The 23,551-nt window shown below is 44.1% G+C and overlaps 1 protein-coding gene across 1 annotated transcript in view; it reads left to right on the forward strand.

The window, feature by feature from the left end:
- LOC142583441 (nuclear factor related to kappa-B-binding protein) overlaps nt 1–23,551 on the forward strand; it is a 588,296-nt gene that overhangs the window by 14,162 nt on the left and 550,583 nt on the right. The window contains exon 3 of the mRNA XM_075693910.1: nt 7,129–7,284. Within this exon, the coding sequence (XP_075550025.1) occupies nt 7,129–7,284 (156 nt within the window). The remainder of the gene's footprint in view (nt 1–7,128; nt 7,285–23,551) is intronic.

Consider the following 23,551-nt stretch of genomic DNA (forward strand, 5'->3'; position numbering starts at 1 on the left):
AGCAATATGAATGCCCTCCAACTGTTCCTCAGTAGAAATTATCATCTGCTGACCGGGATCATTTTAAAGAATCAAGTTATATATCACAAGGTTTTATCAGTGAATTTAGCACAGACGACGCAGTAGCGTATTTTACTGGCTTTATAATAGATGCAGCAGAAAAATGCATCTCGCAGAAAACTGGGAACCCATGCAAAAGACGAGTCCCTTGTTGGAACAATGGTTGTAGGCAGGCGCGAAAGGAAGATAACAAAGCATGGGGCATTCTTTGTTGATATCCTAATGCGGAAAACCTTATAGCATTCAAACAGATCAAATCGCAGGGAAGGAGGAGGCAAAGGCAAGCAAAGAGGGCAAGCTGGGAGAGGTTTCGTTCCAGTATTCATCATTTGTACACACAGGCAGTGAAAGTATGTGATGGGCTGAGAAGGCTGAAGGGGCAGCAAATTCATCCGTTGCCCTTGGTAAATGAATAAGGAGACAGTCTGAAAGAGCAAGCTGACTCTCTTGGTGAGCACTTTGAGTGCGTTTCTAGCTCTATGCACTATTCCTTGTCTTTCCTGAAATACAAAGAAACAGAGGAACGCAAGCCACTCAACCGTAAATTCAGCCCAAACAAACCTTTTAACCAGCCTTTCTGCATTGCTGAGCTGAAAGCTTCCTTAAACGCATGTCAGAATTCTCCTCCGGGTCCCAACAGAGTTATGTATGAGATGATTAAACACCTTCACAAAGACACACAAATCACACTACTCGCACTCTTTAATACCCTTTGGGCAGATGGGCATCTTCCATCCCCATGGAAAGAAGCTGTTGTCATCCCTTTGTTAAAACGGGGCAAAGATCCCGCCTCAGTAATGAGCTATTGTCTGATAGCACTAACAAGTTGCCTGTGCAAGCTGTTTGAAAAAAGGATAAATCGTCGCCTTTTATATTACCTTGAATCAAACAAAATGCTTGATATGTACCAATGCAGATTTAGAGAAGGCATGTAAACAACTGACCTCCTCGTGCATGTTGAGACCAACATTCTTGATGCTTTTGTCCATAAGCAGTTTTTCTTACTATTTTTCTTGACATGAAAAAGGCCTACACCACCACATACCGCTGTGGTATCCTCCGAGACTTGCAACGAATAGGTATCAGGGGGAAAATGCTGAATGTTATTGAGAGTTACCTCACAAAACATACTTTCCACGTAAAAATAAGCAACACGCTCCCGTTCATTTACACAGGAAACTGCAGTCCCCAGGGAGGCGTCCACAGCTGCACGCTTTCTATTGTGAAAATGAACACGCCTCATTATTCACTAACCCCAACCATTTTTTATTTTGTTTACACAGACGACATACAAATATGTTTTAAATCCCATAGCATTGCAGTCTGCAAGAGGCAAGACCAGCTTGGGCTAATGAAAATATTCAGATGTACAGGCGAAGATGGGTTTAAGATCAACCCACATAAAAGCTCCTGTGTCACTTTTTCAGGAGGGGGCTGCCCCCTGACCCCACTATCGAACTGCAAGGACAGCACATTCTTGTGAACAAAGAACATAAATTCCTAGGTGTCATACTCAGTCCAAAACAAAGTTTCATCCCCCACATCAGATACTTCAAGGCCAAGTTCCTGAAAGCAATGAACTTAATGAAAATTCTCTCCCACACCAACTAGGGCAGTGACAGAAGATGCTTATTGAACCTCTATAAAAGTCTTGTACGATCCCGTCTAGACTGCTGTTAACAGCGCAAAATGTAGACGAGAGACGAAATAAGAAGACACCACAAGCGCTGACTTTCAACAACGTTTATTTTTAACAGGAACACGGCTTCTTATACCATTGCCCACACATGTCGCAGTCACGTGATCGCACATCATGTGAAACATGCACTTTTTCTTTTTTGCACTCAAGATAGTGGTTGCACGTGCAAAAGCTCAAGTTCTTTTTTTGTCAGTAACAAGGACGGCGTGCTAACGCATTGGTCACGAAGTCTGGTAATCTCGGCTGCCTCAGTAATCTCCCAGACCAGCTGGTCATTGTGTTTCTTCAGCACTTCACAGCGTCTGAATTCTGCAGCACAAGCTTTTGAGGGACAATCCCTGACATGGATGCCTAGATTCCTGTTGGCCTGGGCGACGCTAAGTTTGTGTTCCTTTATTCTTTCATTTGTGCATCTCGAAGTTTGCCCTATATACCTTTTTCCACATTTCAAAGGTATTGAATACACCACGGCTTCTGTGCACTCCACAAAACGATTCTGGTGATTTATCGTGCACCCTTGCTGGTTTATCGGCTCTTCAGCATTGACGCGTCGCAGAATTCAGATGCTGTGAAGTGCTGAAGAAACACATTGACCAACTTGTCTGGGAGATAATTGAGGCAGCCGAGATTACCAGACTTCGTGACCAATGCGTTAGCACGCCGTCCTTGTTACTGACAAAAAAATAACTTGACCTTTTGCACGGGCAACCACTATCTTGAGTGCAAAAAAGAAAAAGTGCATGTTTCACATGATGTGCGATCACGTGACTGTGACACGTGTGGGCAGTGGTATAAGAAGCCGTGTTCTGTTAAAAATAAACATTGTTGAAAGTCAGTGCTTGTGGTGTCTTCTTGTCTCGTCTCTTGTCTACATTTTGCGCTGTTAACAGCAGGATGGAAAACCAACAAGCCCAAGCTGCTATTCTACCGTCTAGACTACGGTGCTGTGTTGTATCAATCTGCTGCACCGAGTGCCCTAATACATCAGGTGCAAAAGCTCAGCAATGCAGAAAGGCTGGTTAAAAGGTTCGTTTGGGCTACATTTACGCTTGAGTGGCTTGCATTCCTGTTTCTTTGTATTTCAGGAAAGACAAGGGAAAGTGCATAGAGCTAGAAACACACTCAAAGTGCGCACCAAGAGAGTTGGCTTGGTCGATCAGACTGTCTCCTTGTTCGTTTACCAAGGGCATCGGATGGATTAGTGGCCCCTTCAGCCTTCTCAGCCTGTCCCGTACTTTCACTTCCTGTGTGTATGAATTAATACCGGAAAAAAACCTTTTCCAGATTGCCCTCTTTGCTTGCTTTTGCCTCCTCCTTCCGTGCGATTGATCCTGTTCATCATTTAGTAATATGCCTGGCCACAAGAGCTGTCAGAACTAGCCAGGTACAAAGTCTCTATGTAGAGTCCAATGAGTGGTCACTCCATCTGCAAAGGTCGTCCAGTTTTATGTATTTCCTGAAAGCACACACTAACCCTGAACATCCCTGTAATGAAACCATAAACAATAAGACTTGTGCCGCATTTTTCCAAACTCACCCAGTGGTGAGAGAGCCTTTTTCGCTGCGTGTGACGAGCCTCGGTGAAGCAATGGCTGTCCCACTTTTTAAAAACTTGCTAACGGCTCCCGCAAAGCCATTACCACAGTGGATGTCGCAGCTGATAGATTGTGGCGCGTCTTTTGTATAAGTTACAAAGAATGCTCCAGAAATGCACATAAGAAAGCATTTCCTGGAACTTCAGTCAAAGTACTCGTGCCCAGAATTCTACACAGATGCTTCAAAGTTGCGTGCCGGCGTTTCCACATTCGGTCCATCCTTCTCAGAATCAGGCTGTTTGTACCCGGAAATAAGCACATTCATGGCGTAGGCCTATGCACTTTGTCGGCTGTACGGCACATCAAGGAAACAAAAATAGAAAAGGGAATAATATTTACAGATTCATTAAGACGTTCATTTCTCAATGAAAGAATAAAAATCCAGTCTTTACTGAACTTTATTCAATCCTCTGCGCTTTTTACACACCTCATCAACATATGTTGTGCTGTGTAGCTGGCCACAGAGGCATCGAGGGCAATATGCTTGCCAACTGCATAGCCACAACAGTGACTACAAAACCAAGTAATTTTTCCTTAGCTGTACCTGTTATATATTTAAGGCCCTTCATGTGCAAGAAGCTGAAGGGCCATTGGCAGTGTACGTGGGACACTGAAATGCTTAATAAACTTCACGTTATCAAGCCAAACATAGGGAACTGGCCACCAACAACAAAGATGCAGCAGACTGACGTAGTTTTCTGCCACCTCTGGATAGGTCAGACTTGTAGGACTCACTGTTACCTATCAACCAGTGATGATCCTCTTGTCTATGATAAATGTGGCGAGACGCTTATGGTCGTTCACATCTTTTTAGAGTGATGAGAAATACAACCTCAATAAAAAAAGTGCTTTTCCTTGGCATACAGACAACAAATTCCCCTCCACTCCGCAATGTTTTTCGGCATTGAACTACTATTTGACACGAAGTTAGTTTTAACGTTTTTGTGTGATGTTGACACATTGAATGTTATCAGACCTAGGTATACGTAGCCCATCCTCACAATAGAGGCTCCTGCGATAGCATTTTCTTAAAGCACATGCCTCCCAGCCTTTACGTTTGAAGGCTCACTGGTGAGGCCTGAGTGCTACTGTTATTCTCTCGTTCAGTACATAATCCCTCGGTGATAGAACTTTTATGTTTGTAGCATACACCACTAATCATTATCATTATTTTAATACCTGTACATTTTATGCACTTTATGGCAACTAACCTTTAGGCCTCTCTATAGCCAAGTTACATGTACTATTCACATCCTGGTTCCCTACCCTGACAGTTTTCATGTTCTACCATCGGCACTTCATTTATTATCTTTTGCTTGGGGCTCTTTGGCCATATCTGGCCCTTGTGCCAATAAAATCCATAAAACAACGGCAATTCCATCATGTCTGTGTCTAAGTTTCTCCAGATTAGTGACGAATAGTGTTGTGATAAACTGGGAAGGCTTACAAGTAAGGATTGACGGTGAATGTCTCGGCAACCTTTAGTTTGCAGATGACATTGTTCTCTTCAGCAGCACTGGAGATGAGTTACAACAAATGATTGAGGACCTTAACAGAGAGTGTATAAGAGTGAGGTTGAAGATTAATATGCATAAGACAAAGATAATCATGAATAGCCAGGCAAGCGAATAAGAGTTCAGGATCACCATTCAGCCTGTAGAGTCTGTGATGGAGTATGTTTACCTAGGTCAATTAATCACAGCTAACCCTGATCATGAGAAGGAAATCATGAGAAGAATAAAAATGGGTTGGAGCGCATAAGGCAGACATTGTCAGCTCCTGACTGGACGCTTACAATTATCATTGAAAAGGGAAGTGTACCATCAGTGCATCTTACCGGTGCTGACATATGGGGCAGAGACTTGATGATTGTCGTTATGCTTCCTTGCGATTGCTCATCAACTGTCTCGAGCCTACACCTAATGACATGCCCCTGCACATGTTTGTCCTCATGAATAGCACACTTAACCATTGTAACGTCCAACCAGATGGCCCTGAGCTGCTTGTTCTTGTACCTATACATCTGTGTTTCACGGTTCTGCATGAGCGTCACAATGAACCAACTGCTGGTCACCTTGGCGTATCTTGCAAGTACGACCGTGTCCGGTGCGACTTCTTCTGGCATGGTCTCGCCCAGTCTGTCCGATGTTATGTGGCCTCCTGTGATAAATGCCAACGTCGTAAATGATCTGCTGCACTCCCTGCTGGGCTGCAGCAATCGCTTTCCATCCCGACCGAACCATTCTTCCGTGTTGCTTTAGACCGTCTCGGTCCTTTTCCTTAGTAAAAATCTGGCAACAAGTGGGTCACCACTGCTACCGACCATGCGACCAGGTATGCAATCACTCAAACGCTCCCCACAAGCGCTGCTACTGATGTTGCCGATATTTTGCTCCACAATGTTATTCTACAACACGGCGCCCTTCGCCATTTACTCGCACTGCCTGGAGCAGACAACGAAGACTGGACTGTCTGGTGTGCACACTGTATACCATCTTAGTTGCTGCTGTGTACCTCAGTGTAAATACATTGTAAATAGTCATACCTCGTGTCGCTTTATGCAACAATATTATTAATGCCTTAATTCAAGTTTGCAAAGTTTGCATCTCAGTGCTGCTTCTTCCTGAGATCCAGTGCAAAGCTCATCTGTGTGCAAGTGCGAGTGAATTAATTATATCATTGTGAATGAACACCCTTGTCACTTGGATCTGAGTCCCATCTGCATAAGAACTTTGTGCACTATGTTGGGTACAAAGCACCAGTTGAAACCCGGTATCCCTAGTGACATACCCCTTGTTTCTTAGAACGGAATTTTTTACTTGCCTGTAACTTTGAAAAGTTTGCTGAGTTATTGTCCATTGGTAAATAGCAATCAGAAGTTTGATTGGAGAATGGACCTTGGCACAAACGGATAACTGGTCATATAGAGCGCTGCAGTGGCTTAATTAGGATTGCCCAGGTTGCAGAAATGTGGTCGTTGAGGAGACTACCATTAAGCTAGCAGCTGCGTGAGTTGTGTGGTTTGTTCCTGCATTTGTATCTGCAGTTTCTGTTGGATGAAAGTCTCGAGCAATGTCTTGATGCTCTCATCTGCCTCTGCAGGAGGCACGTTGGAGGTAGAGACATCTCACTTTGTTTTATCTGGGGCATTTGGTACTGGATGCAGTACCATATGTGTAGTTGTGCTACTTGCCTGTTTCATTTTGAATAAGTCATTGTTATCGCAAGTGCTTTCTGCGGCTATGCCAAAATACTAAATTTGTATAGATGGAAAGGCAGCACCATCTGTCATCGTCAGGGTGAAACACATGGGAAACACATCCGGCTGTGAAAGTTGATTCGTGTTGTATTGCCTTGTTTATTTTTTGATGTAGGTCATAATTAAAATGGCTTTAGAACATTCTTATATTTCTTATCGGTGCTAACAACGCTGCTTAAACACCAATAGTAGTGTCACACAGTGAAGTTGGTTATGTCACATTTGATGCATGGAATTGCTGCATCATGACATCGCTATAGGTGGTGCCTAAGAAGCTTTCTTGGGCACATTGCAAGGCCACTTTAAAATGTGTTATGAATTCATTGGTGCAGAATGTTTGCATAAGAGCTTGTTCCCCTCTGGTTAATGGGTTTGTTCATAAATTTGTTATGTTTGTTTAGTGTTAGGAAATTGTTGGCCAAGTACAATGTACTGACCACATCTCTTGTGTGGCTGATGGAATGCTGTCTGTGGGGCAAGAGCACTAGTCACAACTTGTGGATGGAACCACGCAGGGTCGCCACCGGGAGCCGATGGAGCGTTGCCTGCTGGGCAGCCAGGTGGTACAGCTGCCGCAGGCACTGTGCGAGCAGGAGGCCCTGCTGCGTGCCGTCCTCAGCATTGACACCTGGAACAACGTCCTCTCGGAGGCACATAAGATGCGGCTCATGGTGCGGGCTTCTTAATGTAATGCCAGGGTTACTAATGCAAATAGCGCTTACGCCAATGTCAGAAGAGTTTCTTTATCGGCTATCTAGCTATTTCACCAAAAATCCCAAGGATAGTGCAGTATGAGATGCGGGCTGTTCACATGGGTATGTGTTACTGGGTGTGTGCCACTGGGTATGTGTCACTTTTCAATGAATGTTTTTGACACTAACTTGGGTCACTGGGTATGCATGAACTTCACGGCAGGGTCACCAGAAAGTGTCCAGAGGGAGGGCAGTAGAGAGGAGCTCAGCTGCAGTACATGCCTCATGCATGACATGTGTAGGCTGTTCGCATACTTGGCTAATCATCGTAGATGAGTTCTGCCCAAACATTTACGATGGCTGCTGCTGTTTTCAATGCCTTGCGAGTGCCTGTTGGGTGTCTGCCGTCATCTGTGTTGTGATCCGTCACATTAATGTATCTGGGTCGGGACGTTCGTTTGGCAACAAATATAAAGTAAAAAATGGTAAAACGATCAATACAGGGGAAGTGAATAAGCTTCATCCTCTACTTTCATGCGAAGCACTTGGGCAAGGTCAGCTTCACTATTGAATGATTGAAAAATTGGCAAGCTGGCTGCAGATTTAGAGCATTATTGCATCTCAAGATGGCAAAGGGAATTCCTTAGGTGTTCTTAAGGGAGTAAGTGCAATTTTTTTTCAATGCTGCTCAAATAAGCAATTAATGTATATGGTTCTAGATTCTAGACACAAATGGCTTATGTACGCTAGAACTAGGGGCCACGGTACTGTGTATGTGCAGACCAATACGTTTGGGTTTGCACATGCGCAGTACCATGGCCCCTAGTTCACAAGTATGCAAGCCGCTTGTGTCCCCTAATCTAAAGCCGTAATGACTTTGCCCATTTATTTACTCATAAAAAATGATTGATCTGGAAAAAAGAAAATGCCCCAACTTAGTATATGAACTCATGTCTTCACGTTCACAAACCAGTTACTCTAACCACTACACCACAGTAGCTCGGTTAATGAGACAGAATACTGAGCGCATGTTTAGCGTCTCAACCGAGGTGCGGTAGTACAAAAGAGACTAAGCATTTTGTGTATGCTATGCGGGGAGAGTCTAACATTGCATGCACTTGCAGTCGTATGCACCTGCAAAAAGAAAGCTGCCCCATTATTCTTATGATAATTTAACCTGAGATACATTATGTGATGTACATGTGGTGCAAATAGAGTGTACCTTATGACAGAGGAGACTAACTTCTCTGTCGCTTAGCGTGCCCCTTTTGAGCTACACATAGCTTCATACAAGTTTGTAATCTTCTTGGAATGGAAGTAACTTAGATACCATTGACCAAGAACATCTGCCAGTCCAACCATGGCTTGCACGTTTAATGTGTATCATTCACTTAGAGTGTGCACTGTAAGAGTTCAGGTTGGGCATGTCAAAAGGGGGGAGGGGAGGCTGGCCCATGCCGTCGTCCGACTCATCCACGCTAAGGGTGTTGTTAAAGGGAGGAACATGTTCTTACCGAGAACGAGAAGTGCTGGGTTTATCTACATGAGGACTGGAGAATGTTGCCTATCATTCTAGCATGACTGAATTGAAGCACCCTGAGGAGCCGAAAACGTTTGCTTGAACCCCCTCTCTCCTCACTAGACTCCTAGGCCAGGGAAAACTGCTGCCGCACCTTAGTCTAGTCGAAGCGTTCAAAGTCGTGAAAGGACCCGCGTTGAGGACGACGGTTCACACAATCACTCCCACACCTTTGTTCGCTGAACACAGAAAGGAGGGGAGCTTTGTAGACAGGGATTTCCACGCTTGACTCAAACTGGCGTGTCTTGGTTCCTGGGTTGACCCAGCTGTTAGCAGGAGCGTCTGTCAAACGACTGTGGCAGTTACGGCAGTCCATGAGGAGACGCCGTAGAAGACCCTTTTCCAGGAGTTTCTTGCGCCCCTCGTCCATGATGGCAACAGTGAAGCAACAAACACTCGATCTGCCAAAAGTGTCTCGTCTTGCTGGCACTACAGATCTGTCCGAGGGGAACGCATTGTTAGCTTTACAAAGTGATTCGTCGCAACGGTGCAGGAGAGGCTAGAAGGTCACTACCCTCACTGGCCGAATGTGACAGCTCAGAAAGTCCTCCATGGCCCAGAAAATCTCGACTGACCAGTGATGATAACCACTGGGCAGGAAGAGAATGCCCAGTGGCAAGGGGGATGACTTGGCTTGCAGCAACCAGCTGCGAAATTTCATTTCATTTCATTTCCTCAAAGGCCCCATTGAAGGGGTATTACATAAGGGGGGGGGGTATATACATACATGAAAAATTGAAGGCCATATTTTTATTACAGGGTAAGATAATCTGTTATGGTGTTTAAAAATGTGCTAGGACAGGTTATGAATGTGATTTCATTGGAAAGGCCGTTCCAGTCTGTTGCTGCACGAAAAAAGAATGAAGACAAAAAAGTGACAGTGCATGTACACGGCCGCGCGACTTGTTGCGGGTGACCGGTGCGGCTGGATATGCGTGCCGGGGGCACAATCTATGGTGCTTTGCCAAGTGAGCTGTAAAAGAACTTGTGAAAAAGACAAATACTAGCAATGCGGCGGCGAGATGCAAGCAATGACGAGCCGGATTCTGTTTTTAGTGCCGATATACTGATGTCGTAGGAGTACTTTGAATAAATCTTGCAGCTTGATTTTGAAGCGATTCCAGTTGATTGATGAGATATACTTGATGAGGGTTCCAAATGGGAGATGCATATCCGAATTTCGCCCTGACGAGAGACTGATAGGCTAGTAATTTTACATTTTTGGGAGTGTGGCGCAAATGACATTTTAAAAACCCGAGTGTTTTGTTAGCAGATGAAATGATGTTCATAACGTGCGTTTCTCAGGTTAAATCACTACAAAGGGTTACTCCGAGATATTTGTAGGAAGGAACTAATTCAAGGTTGACATCAGCAATTTGGTATGAGAAAACAAGTGAATTTCAGCGGCGATGGAAGGAGACAGTCTTACAGTTGTTAGGGTTTGGTTTTATTAACCAAAGGCTACACCATTCCTGTACACTTCGCAGGTCATTCTGAAGGGACGTGTTTCAGAAACGCTGTTAATTTTACGATAAATTGCACAATCCTCTGCAAACATACGGATGTTAGAGGATACATGATTGGTAGGTCATTAATGTAAATTAGAAATAGTAGTGGACCAAGAACGGACCCTTGGGGTTCGCCTGAGGTTACGGGATAGAGTTAGATGCTTGATTGTTGACAAAGACTGATTGTGAACGGTTACTTAAGAATTCTTTAATCCATGCTAAGATATTGGTATTAAGATGTAACGCGGCAAGTTTTAGTAGTAGACGCTCATGAGGAACTTTGTCGAAAGCTTTGGCAAAATCTAGGAAGATGGCGTCAGTCTGGAAGTTAGAGTCAAGGTTTACATGCAGGTCGTGAACGAACATAGCTAGCTGCGTTTCGCAGCAAAAACCTCTCCTGAAGCCACGCTGTGCAGGGTGAAAAAAATGGTTGGCATCAAGAAAGTCCATGATATGCGTGTAGATGATATGTTCGAGGATTTTGCAGGGTACACTGGTTAATGAGATGGGGTGATAATTTAATGGGGAGTGTTTGTTGCCCGATTTGTGAACTGGAACAATCTTTCCTTGCTTCCAATCTGGAGGCAGCACACCTGTTGAAACTGACTGTGAAAATAGAAGACAGAGATATGCTGCACAAATATGTTTAGTGTTTTTTAGAAGTTTAGATGTAATGTCGTCCACGCCAGCTGCCGATGCAAGTTTGATATTGTCTATGAGGGATGAAATGCCGGAGGGAAAAAATGTAATTAATAGCATGGTACATTGAAAGTTCACATGGGGAATAGAAAATGACATTTCAGTTTCTTGTGTAAAAACTGACGCAAAGGTTGTGTTAAACAAGTGAGCACATTCAGCGTCGGTTAAGGAATCACCTGATTCATTTGATAGGGTAATAGTTCGCGTGTCCTGTGGGCTTAAGACTTGCCAGAATTTTTTTGGGTCGTTCTTAAGCATTTTCGGCAGATCAGAATAAAAGAATGAGCGTTTGGCATGATGTATGGCTTCCAGACTGGCAGTTTCAGCGGCTTTGTATTTATTCCATGCGTCAGGGGTGTTAAGGGACTTAGCTGCACAGAAGAGACGTTTTTTTCTTGTTTTCTAATCGCTTCTGTGCTTTATTGAACCAGGGTTGTGCTGAATTGGAATGAATGCTAATTTGGGGAATGTATTTGCCGACTAGATGGTTTAGTTTCTCTTTGAAAATGAGCCAATTTTCACCCATGGTATGACAAGGAAAGGCACTTGCAAAACTGGGCTAAAATTGCGTTAGTTCATTATTAATTGCTTCATAATTGCTCTTTTCATGCAAGCGAATAGTCTTTTTAACAGTTGGGGGTCAAAATGGGTTTGATTACGAAGTCGACGTGAATAACTTCATGGTCACTGATTTTGGGAAGATACATGATGGATGACATGCCCTCAGGATTACATGTTAAGACAAGGTCTAGAATATTTTGGCAGTTATCGGTGACACAGGTTGGTTCTGTGAGCACTTGAGATAAGTTAAAGTTGAGGCGCACCTCAAGGAACTCGTTCAATTCGCTTGATGTAGCCGTTGGTGCAGGCCGGCTTGACCAATCGATATCAGGAAAATTAAAATCTCCAAATAGAATTACATGCATGTTGGGGTGTTTGGTCGTTATTGTCACGTGGTAGTGACGGTGAAGAAAGCAGCCAAACTGGGAAAGACGAAACTAGCGTCTTATTGGGCGAACTTGTGCCCTCAAAAACAGGCTACACTCAAAGAATGGCGACAGCGGCGAACACAGTCGGCGAATGTCGATAATCTGATCAGCGGGTCAAGCGTGTAGGCTTTTATACACCAATCGTCGAATGTTCCAGAGTAATCGCTGCGACCTGCGTTCCTTCCACAAAGTTCTACACCATTCGCGTTGCGCATACATGCAATCAGATTACTCAAGGTTTGGCGACAACAGACAGTGGATAGAAGCATCGATAACATTCCAGAAACTTCCAATACATGCAAGCGTGTCCCGCGCTTTGCGATAACATTTGTTAGGCGGTGAAACATGTTGCCCGATAAACAAGTACACGTGTCATTATTTCACTTAAGATGTTACTCAGTTTAAAATGAAGTCTGGAGTACTATGAGGGGGCCTATAGCAAATGCCAAGTAAAATTGAATGGGGTGCGGCATGGCATTTAAGCCATAGGATTTCAAGATCAGACATAATGTTAACCGATGTACATGATATATTTTGGTTTACGGCGACAAGTGCCCCTCCCCCCCTCGTGCCCCTGCGATCGTTTCGGAACAGTTGAACATTTGGTAGGTCAGCGAGCACTTCGCTGTCCGTTATGTCTCCTGTAAGCCATGTTTCCGTTAATATTCGAAGGTTACTACAAGATGACGAAACCAGATTAGAAATGATGTCACGTTTTGGGATGAAGCTCCGTATGTTAGTGAAAATAGCGGAAAGGAAGAAGTTTGATCGCGGGGCGGGCCAAGGGTGGGAAGGCACATGTTGATGACTGGGCAATTGCTACGATATTTTCTTAACAGATTTTGTAAAATGTTCAAACAAGTATCGTTTGGTACCTATATGTAAGGTTTTGAAGCGGAGAGAATAGGACGTGGATTTCGATTTAGCGAAAGCGATAAGGTTTTTGCGAGCAATTCTGATGGGCTGAGGGAAATCTTCTCCGACGTTGAAATTGCTTCCCTTAAATTTAGGGCCATTAGAAAGTAGCGACTCTTTAATTCTGAACTGATTAAATTTTACGATAAGTGGCCGAGCATGGCCTTCTGTATGGCGTCCAAGGCGATGCGCATGGTCAGTATGGTTGGGATCAATGATGAATTTCATGTGTTCATTACAGTGGCAGATGGCGATTTTTTCAGATTCTGCAAATGTTTCTTTCAGGTTAGGATTGGAGATATTATAAAATATTAGATTATTACGGCGTTACCTGTTCTCGTTATCATCCATCTGTGTAGCAAGGCGTGCGATGTGGCCTGCCATTTGGGTGGTATCTATTCTTATGGTATCTAGGTCAGTTCGTGGTGTTGAAATGGCTTTGTAATGTCTTTCTAAATCAGTCATGCGTTTACTTAGGTCCGATAGGGTTTTGTCTGTTGTTATTATGCAAATAGAAGTGAGGCGTGCAGACAGGACACAAGAGTAGAGAAGTGGACAACACGAACGCCGACTATCAACTGAAGGGAGGGAGCACTGAGGCGAAATAAAGAAAGAAGACACAAAACTCATCTGCGCATGCTCAGGAATGGTAACACTCGGGTACACGTGCCTGTCTACGTGAGAGATAACTGTTAAGGCACTTAATCTCTTCCTTATGTAAAGTAATCGAAGGCTGACTCACGCACGCACTTCCACCATTATAGATGAGCCATGCCTCTACCATAAGATGCATATCTTCATTCTCATGCCTGTACAATATCGCGCATTCATCTAACTCTGGTGTGCAGTTACAATCTCGGCAATGTAGCGAAAGATTAAAAGGCGATCCACCGGTTAACGACCTTTTGTGTTCCATTAGCCTCTGATTGATACACCGTCCCTTTTGCCCTACGTAGAACTGGCCACAGCTAAGGGGAATTTTATAAACCACACCCATACGACAGTCAGTAAAACTGTTGTTCTTATTGTGCTTTACTGGACAATTATCTGTTCGTTTTTTGCCTTTTACCCGCTCCTCTTTATTCTGTATGGCGGCGCATATCTTACCTAGCTTATTATTTGATTAAGTGCCTTAACAGTTATCTCTCACGTAGACCGGCACGTGTACCCGATTGACACGTGGTGTTACCATTCCTGAGCATGCGCAGATGAGTTTTGTGTCTTTTTTCTTTTTTTCGCCTCAGTGCTCCCTTCAGTTGATAGTCGGCGTTCGTGTTGTCCACTTTTCTACTCTTGTGTCCTGTCTGCACGCCTCACTTCTATTTGCATAATGGATTCTTACCAACTAGCTCAGCTTTCTGTCGTTCTAAGCTTCATGTCTGTTGTTAGTAGCTTGCTTTTTAGGTCTAGTACTTCGGTAATAAGTTTTGACTGGCCAGAAGCTAGCTTTCCTAATTCAGACATTACGTTCTCAATACCGGGACGGCCAGGGTTAGTTTCTACATCACCCGCCAAAAGCAACAAAGACCGTGTGACATGAACACATTCGAGAACAATTGTAGTGCAGCACATGCTGAAATGCTGACATACACCCCAAAACATCTCACAATGACAGGCAACAGCAAAGCAAATTGCACAACATGGCTCTGCGCAGCAATGAAGTATCTTGGATCTTACTTTAGGCCCGCCAGGCTCCAAAGAAAACATGAGTGCAGAAACAACAAATATTGCATTTCGCCATGGAAATTTTGAAGGAATTTCCTGCCGACAAAGTTGGCAATCATGGAGGAGTTTTTGCAAATGAAAGGGGATTGTCTTGGCTTAACAAAAAGAAAAAAAGAAAAGTTGGGACCCCTAAATGCAAAACAAGTTTCAAGTTAGCCTGCTCAAGCCATCTGCATTGCTATGCAACTTTCCATCTTATATCAAATGGAGAAATTGTACTGTTGGAGGGTGAGGCTCCATCGGAGCAAGTGGCCATTTTCTTGTGACATTTGATTAAGCCATGTCAGAGGGCAGTGGTCGGTCTCGAAGCTGAATCTTGCTCCATACAAGTATCACAACAACTTCTGGGCTGCCCAAAGCAAACAGGCACATTCCTTCTCTGAAGTGCTATAGGCTTCCCCTCTTACACTTAGTTTACGGCTGGCATAAAGAATAGGTTCTTCCTTATTATCATCGCCGACCTGACTAAGTACTTGACTAAGCGTGTCGCTTGCGTCGCACTGAACTATGAGTTCCTTGTATAGTCTGGTGCGCAAAGCACAGGATGAGAAACTAATAACGTTTTCAAACCTTGGAAAGCGTTTTCTTTGTTCTTATCCCAGTGCATGTTACTTGGTGCTCCCTTTCGGAGTGCGCCCGTTAAAGGATTTGCTGTTTGCGAATAATATGCGATGTACCGTTCATAGTTCCCAACAAGTCCCAAAAATGAATGATTGTCTGTTTTCATGCACGGCTGTGAAAAATCTCCAATTGTAGCTTTTTTCATCTTGGCTGGCCGTCTTGTGCCATGGCCGACAACATGGCCCAGATAAGTAACCTGTAAGCAGCCAAACTTACATTTTTCCTTCTTCATCGTTAAGCCCGCTTCTCTCAACTGCGAGGACACCTGCTTGAGGTGCGGTATGTGCTGTTTCCAGCTGTCAGAAAAATTGTGACATCAAGATATGGTAACGCGAACTCCTGCAAGTCTTTTAGGACACTATCCATAAACTATCCGCAAAGACCCGTGTCCCCCCTTAAGAGAAGCTAAACGGCGCATTCTTCAGTCCAAAGCTGAGAACGAGAGGGCGAAAAGCCTCTACAGGTAAGGTAAATGCAGCATAGTGGCTGGCACTTTCTGAAAGGGGAACTTGCCAATAACCCCGCACGAGATCTATAGTCGAAATGAATTTAGCAGCGTTGATTCTTTCGATTCATTCCTTAATGTTGGGTATTGGGTACAACTGATTCCTGGTGATGGCATTTAACTTCCTGTCGTCAACACATGGACGAGGGTCCTTATTAGGGGTTTCCACAAGTATTAGCGGTGACGTGTAGTCACTCTCAGCGGACTCAATAACTCCCAACTCTAGCCTGCACTGCATCTCTGCCTGCATAATTTCTCTCTATCGGGGAGACACCCTGTAAGGCTTTGATCTTACGGATTCAATTGATGTCAGCTCTATTTTATGCGTTATTAGTTCGGTTCTACTTGGCAAATTGCTGAATCTGTCAAGATATTCCCCTAGCAGCCCCTTTAGCTCATCTAGCTGTTCATTTAAGAGCGTCCATGCTTACCGAGTGTTCTACAACTACTTCTAGGTTGATTTCATAGTTGGAGGTCACCTTAAACTTATTAAACTCGCTATTAATGTCATCCGGCTCTTTGATGGTAATTTTAACAACTCAGCTTCACTCCAAGTACGGATTCATCAAATTGCAATAGTATAGTCTCTCTACTCCTTTCTGCGACCAGGCACTTTCAGAGCATTTTTAGTACTGAAAGTTAGTGCAACACATTAATGGGCCCGTCTCAGTGAATTTCAAGCATGTTTTTTCTTGAAGGCCTGAGGATCATTACCTGGTCCCCAGCGTTAAATGTTCGAAGTCTCGCATTTTTTGTCATAATAGAGGTTGGTGTTCCTTTGTGCGACGCCCATGTTCTTTTCAACTAGTTCAACTAGATTTAGCACATACTCTACCATGGTTTGACTCTTTCCTCTTTCCTCCCACATCTCTCTCAACATTCGCAGTAGGGAACAGAGTGTCCTACCATACACTAGTTCTGCTGGTGAGAACCGTGTATGTAGCCTCAATAGGAACCGTTCGAAAAGCACACGAAGTAACTGGAAAACAATTCTCCCAGTCCTCCTTGTGCTTGTAACAGAGTGCCTGCAAAAATCGCTTAAGCACTAAATGCAGCCTCTCTACACTATTTGACTGAGCGTAATAGACGGAACTGTGTATTAACTTTACCCTGCACCTTTGTAAAAATGTGGAAGTCAATGAGCTGGTGAATACTGACCCTTGATCCACCTGAATTTTTGCTCGAAACCCGACTCGGCCGAAAACTGTCAAAGCTGCGTCGGTGTTCGGTGGAGCTGAGTTTTTTCAGAGTGATTGCCTCCAGAAACTTTGTAGCCGGACAGTGGCGTAGCCAGAAATTTTATTCGGAGAGGGCTCACATTGCAGCTCGACCTCCTCCTATAGAATTTGTTGAGGGATCAAATACATGAATAATAACTGTATTGCAACTGCCAAAGATGCTGCAAATGAATTCTTGAACGCTACGTACTGTCAAGACAAATAAAATATGTACTTTTTTCATAAACGAATATACTCGTATGTCCCAAAAATTGTGCCTGAAATAATTGATATCAATGCTTCCATGTTTTGTCTACTTATTAAGTAAAGAAAGTATCACACGAACTTTAGAACTATATCAGTTTGAAACCAGCAAAGCCGGGCATGCCGTTGATATAAAAAATGTAAAGGCTGTGAAATTAACAAGTTGAGGACAAATATGTTAATGAAACTTTGTCATTCAAGAACCTTGTTTACATTTTTGTACATATGGCCAGGGAAAAATGTCAATGACGCTGTCCTTTGTCCCGGTGTATTGTGCAGGAGCAGCTGTCACCGGTAGTGTATTGTGAGTAATTGCACTTGACTTATAGTTGCAACAGAAAGCACATATAAAAAGCAGAAGTTCTGCAAAATATATGAGGGCAAGTCAAAGGAAAGTGAACCATTGTGAATATATGACAAACAGGGTACTTTATTTTAAAGTAGCCTCCGTGTGGATTTAGACATTTGTCCCACTGACTAACGAGTCGCATAATTTCCGTCTCATAAAACTCTTTGGGTTGCTGCTTCAAAAATTCTGTGACTCTTTCACGTCCGACACGGATCTAGTTCCCTTGAGCTGTTTATTCAATTGCTCCAAAATGTGGAAGCCGCAAGGCGGCAGGTCTGGGCTGTATGGTGGATGTTGCAGTGTTTTTTAGTTTTGTGTTAACCCCATCAGCGACATGGGGACGGGCATTGAGCCCATTCATCAATTTTCCACGTCGTTTGTTCTTGATTGCGACACGCAGCCGATCCAGCGTTTCACAATATCAGAAACGATTGATAGTCTCTCCAGGTTTTGCAAATTCTATCAGTAATGGCCTTTGACGATCGAAAAAAAAAAAGTCAATAACACCTTTCCATCAGAAATGATGGCCTTTGCTTTCTTTGGGGGAGGTGAATTTGAATGTTTCCACTGTAAGCTTTGCTGTCTTGTTTCAGGCTCGTAGTAGTAGCACCATGATTCTTCCCCGGTCACAATTGCAGACAAGAAGTCGGCACCCTCATTGTGATACCAGATGAGATGAGTCAAGGCAGTGCCACACCTCTCTGCCTTTTGGCGGTGGTTCAAAATCTTGGGCATCCATTGCGCATACAAGAGCCGATAACCGAGATGTTCATGAATTATGGTGTGAGCTGAACCGTGACTGATGTTCACACGCTCTGCCAGTTCATCAAAACTTATCCTCCGTTCTTGTCTAATCAGATCTTCAACTTTTGTAATTGTGTTCGAGATGATTGCACGGTGGACTTGGTCTTAGATCGTCTTTGCAACTTTTACATCCTTCTTTGAATCGTGTGCTCCAACACTTCACAGTGGTCAATGAAATGCAATGTTCAGCGTGCACCCAGCCATATGGCGACTAATTTTTTTTAGGGAAACACCTTCAGCTGTCAAAAACCTCATGGCACCACGCTGTTCAACTTTTGGAATGTCCACTATGTCACACAACCATGTTCAACCCAGTGTATGAGAGCATTAAAGAACATTTATCCTCACACCTGCATGTCACTTTTGTAAATGCGAGATTCTTGTGTGCTATACGCATGCCTCGCAGATAATGAACCGAATCATTATTGCGCAGGGTGGTTGGCTCACTTTCATTTGACTTGCTTGCATACATTAGAAATGCGAAGGTACAATATAATGTACAAATGCGAAAATACAGCTTGATAAAAGGCAAAAAAGGTGTCACTGGGAACAGAGTTCACGGCAGGTGTACAAAAAAACCTTGCAACAACATATTTAAATATGCACATGAGTCTCCAATAAATCTGCATATCTAAGAAAAAGTCACTGTATATAATGCGTCAGACAAGGCAAATAAACATGTTGCGCAATCATAGATTCACAGATCACAGAATCCCAAGGCCCGCTCCCTTCCCTCCACTGCCCCTGATGTGTCGCGGGCAACGGAAGGTGGCGGCGCTTCCTCCCCGCTTTTCTCCCTTGTGCACACAAAACTGAGCCACCATCGTCGGCTCCTTCCCCATCACGCTTTCACTTGCACATATAATGCGTGCCGCATGGTCATGATGTTATTGTCGTTGGACTTTATACGGAACATGAGGGACACGGCGATGGCAGGAATGCGCTTGGAGTATCCATATGATTGCTAGCACAATAATATAAGAATATCCCGCAAATGAAGCACCCTGTGGCCCATTACTTTCCGCATGAGAAGAAGCAACGAAATCGAAATTTCATCACGTGACAATTCTCTGTGCCGCAACAATGCCTTTTTTTCTCTTTTGTGAGGCCACGGCACTGAAATGAAAAAAAAAGTAAAGGTAAGCATGTTGGCTGCTATCGAATGCCTACGTTGGGCACCTAGTGTGGCTACTGAAGGAATATCGAAAAAAAACCTGAGACACTTGGTCCACACAGAACCATACGCATACTGCTAGATATCCTACACCGGTGAGACAAGACTTTCTGGAGAGGTTGCACTCAAGCAAACTGCATTGCAACCCATTGAGTCCCCACAGTGATGGTGGTGAGCGACCATTGTTTCTTTTACTTATCTGCCATCCAGAAAGCATCCAAAACTCTGCCAGGCGAAAATCCACTCAGCTGGAGAAAAACTCATGTGCTCTGGCTGGCTCTGACAGTCTGCAGGTAGCGAGAACAGGAAAATTGAAGCTCATTGTGTCCTTGTGAGTAAAAGTAGTTAGTAAATAAGAATGTAGTTACCTTTTCTGGCTTTAGTGTCTTGGCATGGATGCTTTGGCGCATGTGGGAAAAAATGTTGCTATTCTTTTCTGTGACATGGTGGTGCAGATGAACCATTGCAAAGCTTCGTCTCATTGGACCTCGCTGTGTGCTTTGTCAACTTGTCTCATAGTGTGGTGATTTCGCTGGTCTCGTATGGTCTGAGGTACGACTTTAGAAAAGTGAATGCACCTTTGGCGTCCAATGCTTATAACAACATTAAACCCACAAAGTTCCCGAATTGAAAATGTAAAGTGCGACTTTGGAAATGTCAGTGCACCTTTTGCATCAAAAGTTCATTAGAACTTTATGCCCATAAAGTTTCGGAATTGAAATTCATGTGCTCCGTAGATTCCACCGTCTCTGCGAGATGCCGCGACGAGCTTGCTCGCCATCAAAACGCCCATGAAACTTTGTACTCAGATGGAATTTCTTGCATTATGCGACTCCCGGAGCATGGCCGCTGCCACGAAATCCAGCCTGAGTTCGCAATTTTATCACTGAAATGTCTTTTCGAGCGTGAAAAATACATTCTAGACAAAATCCAAAATTATTTCCGGCGCCGGGGGTTGTTTTGGTTGGCGGTGCATGACAGCACGAAAACATTTCGGGGGGGGGGGTGCTGAAGTTTGATTTTCTCTTTGGTAGAGGCCCTACCGTGTCTATCACAAGTCAGGGGAAGGGTTCGGATAGTAAGGGCTCTACCTTTAGTGGAGCTTTCCATGTTTCTCCTGGTTTACCCGAACGTTGGCAGGCGTTGCATTATCTCACAAAGTTTTCTACGTCTTTGAAACAGCCAGGCTGGTAGTATTTCATAAGCAATCTTTCTTTCGATTTGTTTATGCCTAGGTGGCCAAGACCGCCCATTTCCATGGCAGAGACCCACGAGGTCCTCCCTGTACTTAGTAGGTATGACTAACTGATCGAGAATCCTGCCCTTTCGGTCTGCAGTGCCCATATAACAAGCCACCTTTCTTGTGCATCGTCACATTGCGCATAGCAATGCCTTCTTTAGTTGCATGTAATTTAGCTATTCTGACGTCATTCTTTTGCTCGGCTGCCAGTGATTCTCTGTCTACAAGCAAGAGCTTATCAAAATTCTTTGAGGTTGGTGGTAGTAACTACCCTGTCTTGCTTGCGAGTGCGTCATCTGGCTTTCCCTGCAGTGTGAACTTTAACGCATGCCTTGTGATACGCTATCATTGAACTGGTCAGCTGGCGCGATTTCCTCAAGCGCTTTTTCATCCCTCGAGCCTAGCTCTGTTTCTGTTGCTAAGGCTACCTCTTTTGCTACTTCTGCTGGAGCGGCTTTTGCATTTTCAGAATAAAGTGACGCAATTTCATGAGCTTGAGATCACTTCAACGCCTGTACTACACCCTCTCCGAGTTTCAGCCCGTTCTCATGCAGTAACTGATCTGACCAATGCGAAAAAATGTAAAGGTACTGCAGCAACAATAATTTGGAAATTGCAACCTTGGTCACGAGCTTCCCGAATGGCCCACTGATTTTTACTTTTGCCATTGGCAAAGACACACTGTGCTCTTCCACAACCTGTTTAATCCATGCTACTTCTCAAGTCATTTACCGTCACGTAATAGGGATAGACAATGTCCATGGTGGCGGCACTGTCTCATAGCACCTGGCATGGTTTTCCGTTAACATGCAGGTCGTGATGATATGGGTGTAAAAGTTCCCATGTCTCGTCTCTTTCGCCCATGTAGGAAAAAACTACGCTAAGGTTCCCGTCTGAGTTTGTGGCACTTATAATAACGGATCGGTCTAAAGGATTCGAATTCCCTTTTCAGCTCTTTTTGGATTTTGGACGGTTTCGCCATTTTACTTCCCTTCGCTCTTTTCTGATGTACTTTTCTCTGCGTCTACATGCTCCGGTCGTTTTGTCCACGATCGCTTTTTGAATGGGCATTGTTTCCGTGGTCCATTTCGACCTTCCCTATTTCCGTCTTCGGTGTTCAGCTTTCTATGCATTGCGTATTCTTTGGCTAATTCGGCTGGCCTTCCAAGTTTATGTTTCCTCTTTCTTGCACCCATAGCTTCACAGATAGTGGGATGCTTTTGTAATGCTGCTATAGACATATGCCTTCAATAATCATCTCTCTGCTCTCGTACGCTTCCACGCTTTTCAACCACTCGACTAGGTTTGCCTTTAAGCCATATGCAAACTCTGGATATCCCTTGCCATCCTTCTTGCCTGTGCTTCAAAACCTTTGCCAAAAAGCTTTGGCTGAAAGACGGTACTTCTTAACATTCGCATAATCATATGTATCTTGGGCACCGAGTCGGGCGATTACTTCAACAACTCCACGTGACATCGCATTCAATTAATTGTATATGGATTTTTGCTAATGTTTTAAATAGAATTGAGTATAACAGTTTTACAGCATAGACAGTAACTGCTGTGGCTATGTACTCGAAGCAAAGTTAATCTTCTCACAAGTCCTTTCAAAATTTTCTAGGAACAATCCTATGTCATTCCCGACCTCAAATGGCTTTAAGATGCTGTCCATGCTGTATGATTTTGCCTCGCTTGATCATTCCAGAGTCCCTTCACTCACTCGAGACAACTTTCAAGTTTCAAGAGTTTACTTTCAAGGTTAAGTTGCATTGTTCTTAACTCTCTATCTTTCTCGCGTTACTCTCTGTCCCGTTCTTTCTCCCATTTGTCTCTTTTCCAAAAGAGTTTTAACCCAATTCCAATGTCCTCCGCTCTGGCATGTTTGGAAATCAACCTTAATGTTTCCGATTTCGTCATTTCCTTGTGTACTTCTAGGCCCAGTTCTTCACCGACAACCAACAATTCGTCTCTCAGCACTGTCCTCAAATCCATGATTGCTGTTTTACTGCCTTGGTCCTGCTCGCTAAACACTAGGTAAACACAACCTTGCTAACAATCAGCAGTCCAGCTTCCCTGCTCGTCTAAACTGAACAACCACAAAATGAAGCCTAGAGAGTCAAAGCAAAAACTAAGCACTCACTGCAGACACAGTACCACATCGCAAAGTCTGTCTCACCATCTGTCAAAGTCTGTCTCCTTGTCTGTATCTGTGTGCAGACGTGGAGATGCAAGACGAGGAGTAGCAACCTGGCGGCGCACTTGCGGTTACCGATTTCAATGCATCGGCGTGATAAAGACAGCACATGTGCCCATTTCCTCCCGTATACTCACATTGTTGCGTTCCCACACTGTGGAGGCGTCAAGAGCCGGCGAAGACATGCAAGAGGCGCGTTACACCCTCTCCTGGTTCTCCCTCGCTCTTGCACCCCCCTCCCCCCTAACTTGTGGGTAAAGGAAAGGCAACGCATTGGATTTTCTGCTGACGTGACGAATGTTGTTGGTGTATTCAGAAGTGTAGGTGAGCTGTCTGATTTCGCGGGGCACATAGGAGGTGCTGCTGGATGCTAGGGTAGAAGTCAGTGGTTTATGGTACAGAACATGGAAAGAGCGTCCCTCGAGAAAATGTAGAAAGGGCTTTGCAGCCAAATAGATGGCTC

This window comes from Dermacentor variabilis, chromosome 5, assembly GCF_050947875.1.
Source record: "Dermacentor variabilis isolate Ectoservices chromosome 5, ASM5094787v1, whole genome shotgun sequence".
Classification (NCBI taxonomy): domain Eukaryota; kingdom Metazoa; phylum Arthropoda; class Arachnida; order Ixodida; family Ixodidae; genus Dermacentor; species Dermacentor variabilis.